The following is a 12,104-nucleotide window of genomic DNA, read 5'->3' on the forward strand; positions in this document are numbered from 1 at the left end:
GAAACATGTGAGAAACATGTGAGTAGCATGAGAGAAGCATGTGAGAAACATGTGAGTAGCATGAGAGAAGCATGTGAGAAACATGTGAGTAGCATGAGAGAAGCATGTGAGAAACATGTGAGTAGCATGAGAGAAGCATGTGAGAAACATGTGAGTAGCATGAGAGAAGCATGTGAGTAGCATGAGGGTAGCATGAGAGTAGCATGAGAGAAACATGTGAGTAGCATGAGAGAAGCATGTGAGTAGCATGAGGGTAGCATGAGAGTAGCATGAGAGAAACATGTGAGTAGCATGAGAGTAGCATGTGAGAAACATGTTAGTAGCATGAGAGAAGCATGTGAGAAACATGTGAGTAGCATGAGAGAAGCATGTGAGTAGCATGAGGGTAGCATGAGAGTAGCATGAGAGAAACATGTGAGTAGCATGAGAGAAACATGTGAGTAGCATGAGGGTAGCATGAGAGTAGCATGAGAGAAACATGTGAGTAGCATGAGGGTAGCATGAGAGTAGCATGAGAGAAACATGTGAGTAGCATGAGAGAAACATGTGAGTAGCATGAGAGAAGCATGTGAGAAACATGTGAGTAGCATGAGAGTAGCATGAGGGTAGCATGAGAGTAGCATGAGGGTAGCATGAGAGTAGCATGAAACATTTATATATGATTGTTATTGAAACGTACAAGAAAAACAAGTTAGTTCAAATGTGTTTGTTACTGTTGAGCTTTGAAGAAAATAAATAACTTCCATTGGTGTCTCAATAGAATACAAGACAAAGAACAAAACAAACAAAGTAAAGCAGAGAGACTTGAGATATGAAAATAGAAATACGTAGGTCAAGACGACAGCTACACTGAGATATAAATAGAAATAAATAAATTTATAGTTAGAGAAAGCGAGTACGATAAATAAAGTATATAAAGTAGGATAGATAGATAGATATATAGTGTGACATTGAAAGCACATGAGAGAGAAGAGACTGAGAAATGCCCTATTCCTACAATTGAGAACATTGAAAATTTCTCTTTGAGAAATCAAACATGTACAATTATAGTTTGTTTTAGGCTGTGACTTCCAAAAGTTCAGTCACGTGAACTAAGAAGTTACGTGAATTAGACAGTCACCAGAACTAGGTAGTCACCTGAACTAGGCAGTCACCTGAACTAGGCAGTCACCTGAACTAGGCAGTCACATGAACTACTTAGTCACCTGAACTAGGCAGTCACGTGAACTAGGCAGTCACCTGAACTAGGCAGTCACGTGAACTAGGCAGTCACCTGAACTAGGTAGTCACGTGAACTAGGCTATGTTCATACACTAAGCACTTTGACATTAGTATTTCACTTATTTATTTGAATAGAATCTAAACATTGAAGATAACTACAATGATGGTCATCAATAATAAAAGTAGAGCTAGTAGACCTATTAATTTAATAGTTAAATAATATTGTTACTAGATTTATTTAATTAATACTAAAGTTAATATATTATTTTAAATACTTAAGTTACTAGATTTATTTAATTAATACTAAAGTTAATATATTATTTTAAATACTTAAGTTACTAGATTTATTTAATTAATACTAAAGTTAATATATTATTTTAAATACTTAAGTTACTAGATTTATTTAATTAATACTAAAGTTAATATATTATTTTAAATACTTAAGTTACTAGATTTATTTAATTAATACTAAAGTTAATATATTATTTTAAATACTTAAGTTACTAGATTTATTTAATTAATACTAAAGTTAATATATTATTTTAAATACTTAAGTTACTAGATTTATTTAATTAATACTAAAGTTAATATATTATTTTAAATACTTAAGTTACTAGATTTATTTAATTAATACTAAAGTTAATATATTATTTTAAATACTTAAGTTACTAGATTTATTTAATTAATACTAAAGTTAATATATTATTTTAAATACTTAAGTTACTAGATTTATTAAATAGGGCCTACCAAATTTACTAGATTTGCAAAATGCTAAAGCTTCCAGATTTATTAAATACTGAAGTTACCAGATTTATAGGAGGCGCGATGGCTAAGTGGTAAAGCGCTGGACCTCCGAAGCGAGGGTTCCGTGTTCGAATCCTGGTGAAGACAAGGTCTGAAAGGGGAACTTTACTTTTTACTAGATTTATTAAATACTAAAGTTACTCGACTATCAAATGCTAACGTTACTAGACTTATTCAATGCTCAATACGACCTGTACCGTACTAAAGTTTCTGAGACAAATAGAGGGCATATACTTGTATGTACTTGAACTGATCAAACAGCTGACAAATAGAGGGCATATACTTGTATGTACTTGAACTGATCAAACAGCTGACAAATAGAGGGCATATACTTGTATGTACTTGAACTGATCAAACAGCTGACAAATAGAGGGCATATACTTGTATGTACTTGAACTGATCAAACAGCTGACAAATAGAGGGCATATACTTGTATGTACTTGAACTGATCAAACAGCTGACAAATAGAGGGCATATACTTGTATGTATAGGCCATGTTCTAATGAGCCAGAGATGAATAAATAAATTAAGGCTACGGCTTGGGGTTGTAGCTCTGTCTGTGACTTGGCAATCTGTACAATTGTGGCTTTCGAGACAAGAAAAGTGACAATGATTGCTGCGATGATCTCAACGATGAGTATCGGTTTGAAAGGTAAGAGACAGATGAAGAAACTAGCCAAGACGTTTTTAATGTGACTGAAGTGTTACTATTGATGTGCCTGCTAGGAGTAGCTAAAATGAGGCGGGCAGTTCAAGACAACATTGCTGTGGACCATAAAGAACACTCTGTCAGTACCTAAGAGGGCAACTTGAGTACTGCACAAGGGCGTTTAACACGAGGAAATATCTGTGTGGCAGAGGAGTTACCTACGTGGCAGAGGAGTTACCTACGTGGCAGAGGAAATATCTGTGTGGCAGAGGAGTTACCTACGTGGCAGAGGAAATATCTGTGTGGCAGAGGAGTTACCTACGTGGCAGAGGAAATATCTGTGTGGCAGAGGAGTTACCTACGTGGCAGAGGAGTTACCTACGTGGCAGAGGAGTTACCTACGTGGCAGAGGAGTTACCTACGTGGCAGAGGAAATACCTGTGTGGCAGAGGAGTTACCTACGTGGCAGAGGAAATACCTGTGTGGCAGAGGAGTTACCTACGTGGCAGAGGAAATACCTGTGTGGAGAGAAAATACCAGTGTGGCAGAGGAGTTACCTACGTGGCAGAGGAAATACCTGTGTGGCAGAGGAGTTACCTACGTGGCAGAGGAAATATCTGTGTGGCAGAGGAGTTACCTACGTGGCAGAGGAAATATCTGTGTGGCAGAGGAGTTACCTACGTGGCAGAGGAAATATCTGTGTGGCAGAGGAGTTACCTACGTGGCAGAGGAAATATCTGTGTGGCAGAGGAGTTACCTACGTGGCAGAGGAGTTACCTACGTGGCAGAGGAAATACCTGTGTGGCAGAGGAGTTACCTACGTGGCAGAGGAAATACCTGTGTGGCAGAGGAGTTACCTACGTGGCAGAGGAAATACCTGTGTGGAGAGAAAATACCAGTGTGGCAGAGGAAATATCTGTGTGGCAGAGGAGTTACCTACGTGGCAGAGGAAATACCTGTGTGGCAGAGGAGTTACCTACGTGGCAGAGGAAATACCTGTGTGGCAGAGGAGTTACCTACGTGGCAGAGGAAATACCTGTGTGGCAGAGGAGTTACCTACGTGGCAGAGGAAATACCTGTGTGGCAGAGGAGTTACCTACGTGGCAGAGGAAATACCTGTGTGGAGAGAAAATACCAGTGTGGCAGAGGAAATATCTGTGTGGCAGAGGAGTTACCTACGTGGCAGAGGAAATACCTGTGTGGAGAGAAAATACCAGTGTGGCAGAGGAAATATCTGTGTGGCAGCAAATCTGGGAGTACAACTTCTGCACAAGACGTCCATTGAAAAGGTCTGCTGACACGTCGTCTTAGAATATATGATAAATGGCTGGCATCAGCGACAACCGTTATGGAAGGCGACGCAACGAATGCGACATCACTTGAAGAGAATGGCTGCCTGGTCGTGCGGTTTGTGCGCTGGACTGTCGTTCGGATTTATCGACGGTCGAGGGTTCAAACCCTGCCCGCTCCCATCCCCCGTCGTCCTGCGGGAGGTTTGGACTAGGAAGTAAACTATCTTCAACTCTGAAGGAACATCCGAAACATGTAAAACATTTTACAAGACAAACAAACATTTTACAAGCCTGGCCAACTGGAGAAGGAGAAAGCAACGCAAAGAACACTGAAGATGGCTTCGTGGGAATATGCTCCATGTCATCCGTGGTTCCCACCGATCCACCTCCAATTTTACTTACAAACTTTCACTTACAAACTTTACTTACAAACTTTCACTTACAAACTTCACTTACAAACTTTCACTTACAAACTTCACTTACAAACTTTCACTTACAAGCCTTCGCTGCCATATCGTGTACCTATTTTCGGAACAAAAAGTCTAAAAAGGAAAAGAGGGCGATGCTATAACCTTTGCCCTGCACACGGCCTCGTGTACTGTTGGAGACTACACTTAGAAGGAATGTTTTCATGAGCGAGGGTTCAGCCTAAGGAGCTGTGCTAAATGTAGACATTGTTATTCCGTGTTTGTGATGTCCTGTAAAGAAACACCTGTCCTCGTTGAGTTACATTCCTTTGGTTTATTACATTACAATATAACAGCCAGGAGCGGACTGGCTATATGGGCAAATGCCCGGTGGGCCGGTACCAAATGGGCCGGTCTGGTCGCGACCAAAGAAAAAAAAATTAAATGCAGACAACTTTAAAAAAAAAGTGACAGCAACAAGACACAAAGGCCCGAACACGTTTTCTTCTTGTTTTTTTTTTTTTTTTTTTTTTTTTTTAAATTATTATTACAATTAATTTTGTTTGAAATTCAACAAGAATAAAATTTAAGAACTACACTATACACTGTACGTATTATCATTTGTAAAACGTTAGACTGTACTTTCTGCTATGCACGAGCGGCTTGGCCTTCAACACTACCTTGATGTCTTCAAGACTGTGTTTGGCCTGATCATTTTGCTGGTCGGCATGGGCCTTTGATGGCACTCCTATTTTTGTTTTACTCCTTCCCTCACCCGTCTTTTGATGGCTCCATGAAAGTTAACGAAAAAGAGGGATGGGAAAGGTTAAATTAGAAAACATTGATATAACGCGGCAAAAGGGGAGACAATTAGCGCGTTAACAAAGCTTAATAGAAGTTAACTTAAACACATACACACAGCAGCGAAATTGCAAACCACCCAACTTATTCATAGCTCAATATGGGTATAACCGTATAAAGTTCTAGTTTCTGCGATTTGAAAAGAAAAAAGTAAGTTTCTTGTTGTTTATTTGTAATAACATAGATCTAAAAATACTACACTTAAGGCTTACAAAAAAAATAATTATGTAATTAAAACATAAATCTAGATCGAAATCGATATCTCTACCGTTATGATTAGATCTATATGATTAATGGCAAACTTATGCTTAGTATGAAGTCATTGATGATGAAAATTATTACAATAATTACAATAATTTATATAGCGCTGTCACATCCGATATTTAATGAAAGGAGATATAGAATCATTTATATTTTAAATAATATATTCATATACAAATCGCGTTTTTGAGAATGTACTAGGACGAAGCAAGAGCTTTTCACATTTAGAAGTACCTCTCTAACCGTTCTGCTTTCTTTTATCTTGTAAAGGAATATATATAGTTCGTCCATCGTAGTTCGATTATGACCACCTTGTCATCCAGGGGGGCTGAGGGCTTTGCACTGGGGTTTTATGTCTCCTCGTGTGGCTGGTGAAACCTATGTGAGCCCGGAATGTTCGGCCGCACACTAGGCAGGTTATTCCAGCTGGAGCTAGTGTCATTGGCCTTGCTTTTCTTCTCTTGGCGTTTTTCTTCTGCCAGCTTTGTTCTCTTTTCCTCAGCAACCTGTGCGCCGGTTTACACAGCGCGACGTCATGATGCTCTGTCATGTGCCTCTGTCTCCCAGGTGGCTGGGTCTATGCTGAACGCCTTCAGAACGCGCTTTCTTGACACCTTGCGAGCGCTTTCCTTCGCTTAGTTGGCTATACAAGAGTCGTTTAGGGATGCGGTGGTCTTCCATTCTGCATACGTGTCCTGCCCATCGCAGCTGGGACTGCATCAGGATTGTGTGGATGCTTTGAAGACCCGCTCTTTGAAGGACTTCAGTATCTGGTATTTTGTCTTGCCATTTGACATTCAGTATTTTTCACAGACATGTCGTGGTAGTGATTCAGTTTCTTTGCATGTTAACTGTACACTATCCATGTTTCTGAGCCATAGAGAAATGTAGGGAGGACGACGGCTCGATAGACCCCTAGTTTTGTATTTGTGGTGATATCACTTTAAAGGAATGGGTTGCCTGAGTGTCGGTGCGTAGATTATGGCATTCTAGCACCAATGTGTATTAAGTGCACTATTTTTGAACGCACTTTCTTTTTGTTGCCTTGCTTGTAAGTTAATGGAGTGTTTTTGTTCTGCTGGTGTAACGTTTGTTGAGATTCTTCTGTGTTCCCCTGTTTAGGGTGAGTATCTAAGGCATAACTGCGTTTCGCAGTTGTTTCGATGCCATAGTGATAGTCTACTAGACCTTTCTAGTTTGTCTTTACTTTGTCTTTACAGGGAGTTAGTTTGGGATTGGAAGTCTACGCTGGTGACTAGAGACAGCAGTGTGTTGTGTTGTGGTTTTCGAACATTAATGTGTACGTTGTGGGACAGCAAGGTGTAGAATTTATTATTTAATTAACAAATTCACAGTATTAAAATGTTTCCAAATTCAATGTCATTACTCCATTAGTTTGTCATCATACTTATATTTATATCATTAAATATTTACATTGTTACCAGTGAGTCATTTATTTATTGTAAGCACGAAGGTGCCTGGTTGAATGTCAGGGGCCCGGGCAAACGAGCTAAAGCCTTAACATAACCCTGACAGTTGGGGGCTCGAGTCCGGCTGTGACTACCAGTCACAGAACTATAATTTCAATCATTACATAAGTTTTAGTTACTTGATTATGTAGCAGCAGTGTCTACAATCTAATAATTGTTTACATAGTATTGCATCACAATCTACTGTACTAATATTGAATTGTGTACCATTGGCAACGATGTATATTGAAAGTAGCAGATAAATACATCCTTTGTGATATAAGTGATATAACTATATAACTATACTGTACTATATACTATATAACTATTGTATTGCAAGATTGAAATGTATTTGTATTTTCTTGTTTTCTATATTGTGCTTCACCTTCGAACGAGTGTCTTCTCGCTCCCGACAACAAGCGAACGTGAGTGTAAAGTGGCTGTAAAGTGGTACCTGTACTGAAGTCTGAGGCTACTAGTATTGTGTTGGATTGTCCTGTGGCAACTATATTTCGACGCTGTGGCCTGAGTGAGGCACTTTCCTCCGACGTGGGATACTGCACAGATAGGTTTCTTTCTTTGCCATTTAACCGCAGTCTCTAGGCTTTAGTTGATCTCCTGTACAATTAGTAGAATTTTTTTGGTTCCCATATTGTATATAATTTAAATATAATACAGCCAAGTAGTGTACATTGTATTTACCATGGAAACTAGGTTGACAATTACTGCCCAGTTTATAAGTGATGGTCGTTCTCTGGGGTACGAAGGTGAAAGGTTAGAGAGGTATGTGGCTGAGCAGAAAGAAGATTATGAAAAAGCCAAGAAAGAGGATTTTGAACGAGAAAAGGCTAGATTTGAGAGAGAGGAAAGATTGAAGGCAGAGGAGAAGGCCAGATTTGAACGTGAGGAGAAGGCCAAGCGTGAGGAACACGAGAGGTGGAAAGAAAGAGATGCCAGGGAGGAACTCAAGAGGAAAGAGGAGATGGAACTAGAAAGAATGAAGGAAAAGTCAGCAACAGCGGCTGGGACGGCAACACAGGCAGAGGTGCGGCCTAGAAATGTTTTAGATAAACTTGACAAGAGCTTCCAGGGAATGAAGGAAGACGATGACCTGATGGCATATTTAACACACTTTGAGGCCGTCGCAACAAGATGCAAGATCGATAGAAAGGAATGGTCATTGCTCCTGTCCTATAAACTAACTACCTTTCTAAGAAACTGTATGCTGCGTGACAGTCTGTTTTTGAATGAAAATTATGAGGAAGTGAGGACCGTATTACTCCGACATGCGGATATAAACGCGGAAACCTGCCGCAAGAGGTTCCACCGGGTAAAACCACGACAGAATGATTTTAGGGGTTTTGTCACAGAGCTGCGAAATGCGTTGGACAATTGGTTGAAAATGGCTGAAGTAGGCAAGACTGTGGAAGAAGTGAAAGAGTTGCTGGTGAAAGATAGAATACTTGAGAATGTGTCCGGTGATGTGTACAAGCAACTTATAATAAGTAAGAAAGGCACCGTTGATGATATGATTGATGTTATTGAAGGTTTTAAGGTTGCTAGTGCGGGCGTGTCGCTTGCTAAGGAAGACAAAGTGTATGTTGCGGCAGCGTGTAGTGAGCCTGTGATGAATCGGAGTCCTGGGGGCAAAAGGATGGAGACCGCTTGCTTCAGTTGTGGGGATAGGGTTCCAAACACTTACCCGATTAATTCAACTGATAGGGAAGACGATTGTAATACTGTGGTCAGAGCACATGAGCAGAGGCCAAGTGATAGATGACTAGAGGGCCGTCGCGAGTCCAAGAGTCGTCGTGACTATAAGCTGATTCCGGATCGTTACACAGTGACAGTTAGAAATTTACCATATAATGTTAACTGGCAGAAGTTAAAGGATAGGTTTAGAGATGTTGGTTTGGTGGGATTTGTGGAGGTTTTGATGGCGAATGGGAAGTCAATGGGTGTAGGTCATGTTAGGCTCAGGAACCTAGCAGACGTTGCGAGAGCAGTTAAATATTTGGACAAGTCCAAATTTGGAGGTAGGAATATTGTGGTTGTCCCTCATCGTATAAGCACGCGGGGATAACGTGATGATAACTAGGGTACTCTGGTAAATCCATATTGGGTTGTTTAAATATCGAGACCTATGGATGAATGGTGTTGGTATATTTAGATGTTGATGTAATCAATATTCTAGACGAAATTTTTTTTTCCATTCCACTTATATCTTTATATATACTTAAAGTAAGTTGAGTATATACTTTGTTATTTAAAGTATCGGAACCATATCTGTTAGTTATGGGAGTAAAAGTTTATTGGTAGATACGTGGATTTAGTTTTTCCTTTTAAGGCATTCTTACGTCGTTTAAAATCCACGAGAGTAGACTGGAGCTGTGAGTGTGCGAAGGCATTGAAGAGAGTGCAGGCCTGTCTGTGTAAGTATCCTATTCTTCGATTGCCTGATTTTTCTCTACCGTTTTATCTCCAGACTGATGCCTCAGACAAAGGGATCTCTGGCATTCTTAGCCAGTGTGTGAATGGTATGTTGCATCCTATAAAATTTGTGAGCCGTAAGTTGTTGCCTCGGGAGCAGAAGTATTCTATCATTGAACGGGAAGGATTGGCCATTGTATATGCAATAAAAAAATTGGACAGGTATCTGGCCGGAAAAAAATTTCATCTCCAGACTGACCACAAGGCTTTATATTACCTTGGAAGCACTAACTTTACCAATGCACGTATTACAAGATGGGCGCTGATGTTGCAGGATTATTCCTTTGATGTTGTTCATGTCAAAGGGGAGGACAATCTGCTTGCTGATCTGTGTTCAAGATTGCTATAGACTTTCAAATACGCAGCTACATGAGCTACATACTTATGTATTGTTTTTATACATGTCTTATGCATTTTATGGTTCCAATGTATACATTGTTGTTTGAAAATGTTTGCACTTTATGTTAGATGGTATTATGTTGCATTTAGTATTATTGACATTAATTTGCTGATTATGCATTTTAAATTTGATTGTTTGGTAGATTGTGATTTTGTGAATGGTTCATAGTGTAATGTGGATACTTTGGTAAAAAGTGTTATTGGTAATTTTTCTTCTAAGTTGTTATGTTTGGAAGAGTGATGTTAATGCGGATGCATTTTCCTAGATGGATGTGCTTACCTTGTAGCTGCAATGATATCTTCTTACTTTTCTTTCAGTTTGAGGTACGGAAACTGGTCCATACTTTGTAAGAACCAGTTTGGGGGGAGAGGGGGAATGTCGGTGCGTAGATTATGGCATTCTAGCACCAATGTGTATTAAGTGCACTATTTTTGAACGCACTTTCTTTTTGTTGCCTTGCTTGTAAGTTAATGGAGTGTTTTTGTTCTGCTGGTGTAACGTTTGTTGAGATTCTTCTGTGTTCCCCTGTTTAGGGTGAGTATCTAAGGCATAACTGCGTTTCGCAGTTGTTTCGATGCCATAGTGATAGTCTACTAGACCTTTCTAGTTTGTCTTTACTTTGTCTTTACAGGGAGTTAGTTTGGGATTGGAAGTCTACGCTGGTGACTAGAGACAGCAGTGTGTTGTGTTGTGGTTTTCGAACATTAATGTGTACGTTGTGGGACAGCAAGGTGTAGAATTTATTATTTAATTAACAAATTCACAGTATTAAAATGTTTCCAAATTCAATGTCATTACTCAATTAGTTTGTCATCATACTTATATTTATATCATTAAATATTTACATTGTTACCAGTGAGTCATTTATTTATTGTAAGCACGAAGGTGCCTGGTTGAATGTCAGGGGCCCGGGCAAACGAGCTAAAGCCTTAACATAACCCTGACACTGAGTCAGCCAGGAAAACCAATGACTTAGCGTATTTTAAGTCACAGATCAACATGCATGACTAGATTGACACGTGAAATGCGTAGGGCCTGATGATTTTTTTTTTGAAGAAACGTCTGTAATCTATAAGTAATACCAAAAAGTTTGAAACTCATTAAGGCTGCTATTGTAGTGTTTATAGTTTTCAGACTACATACATGTATAAATAGAATACATTATGTAAGCCTACGAAAGCATGGATCCAGTTTTCGATGCGTTATCAAACTTTATATATTTTGAATAGAATTAGGCTTACACCTATGATAAAACACATGTGCGTAGCCGAGAGGGGAGGAGTTCAAACCATCACCGGCCTAAGATCTCATGTCTGAAAGGGAAACTTTACTTACTTCCCCAGTGCAGCCAACTTAAGCAAACTACAGTCACCAAATTTCATGAGCGTAGCCAAAAGGGGTTTTGTGGTTTCCCTCTCCCCCCAACACCTCTAATACAAAAACTAAAGCATTTTACCTTTTTCTACCAGTCGCTGGACTCCACTGAATAGAAGATTTAGTTTTTGATTTTTTTTATCGGAAGAGTAGCAGGCTAATTGCACTGTAGATACCTCAAAATATGCATTATTTAAACTTAAAATAACGGAAATAATGCTTGGATCCGGGGCTTTGCCCCGGACCCCACTGGGGGAACTTACAGCGCTCCCCCAGACTCCCTAGCTGTCCCTTGTCGGTGTATACTGCCTTTCACTAATTATAGGAAGAGAGTATTCTAGGGTAGAAAAATCTTTTGAAAGAATAAAAGATAAGAATGTAATGAAGATTATTTACATATAGACACACACTAATATATATATATATATATATATATATATATATATATATATATATATATATTTATATATAAAATGCGGAGAGGTTTCAAATCCGCCCCCCCCCACACACACACCGAAAAAATATGACGTGACATTAGTGGGCCGGTTTATATGGTAATGCCCGGGCCGATTTTGATACCCAGTCCGCCCCTGATAACAGCTATTGTTATTTGTATATAATTTAATATAACAACTATTTAGAACCTTATCACTGTCAATTTAAACAATAATAACAAAAAATAACAGGATAATTTCAGAATAAGATGATCAAACAAAACACTGATTAATTTGTATTCAATATAACTTAAGCTGAAAGTCGTGTAAGTATCATTTCAGAAATATAAGTAGATTTATTTCATTGAGAAGATCTTTTGTGATTAGAAACTCTCTTGTTAGGTTATTACACTTTCATTGATTAATCTAGTTTAAAAGATTT

The 12,104-nt window shown here is 39.0% G+C and overlaps 1 protein-coding gene and 1 long non-coding RNA gene across 2 annotated transcripts; both read left to right on the forward strand.

The window, feature by feature from the left end:
- The first annotated feature begins 6,464 nt into the window (after positions 1-6,464).
- LOC129924535 (uncharacterized) lies at positions 6,465-10,706 on the forward strand. Its single transcript, XR_008776491.1, has 2 exons — positions 6,465-7,533; positions 9,450-10,706. It is a non-coding gene; the product is annotated as an uncharacterized LOC129924535 (long non-coding RNA).
- LOC106053239 (uncharacterized) lies at positions 7,566-10,706 on the forward strand. Its single transcript, XM_056019760.1, has 2 exons — positions 7,566-10,388; positions 10,486-10,706. The coding sequence occupies exon 1, from the start codon at positions 7,668-7,670 to the stop codon at positions 8,742-8,744; it is 1,077 nt and encodes a 358-aa protein (XP_055875735.1). The 5' UTR covers positions 7,566-7,667; the 3' UTR covers positions 8,745-10,388; positions 10,486-10,706.
- Positions 10,707-12,104: the final 1,398 nt, after the last annotated feature.

This window comes from Biomphalaria glabrata, chromosome 2, assembly GCF_947242115.1.
Source record: "Biomphalaria glabrata chromosome 2, xgBioGlab47.1, whole genome shotgun sequence".
NCBI lineage: Eukaryota > Metazoa > Mollusca > Gastropoda > Planorbidae > Biomphalaria > Biomphalaria glabrata.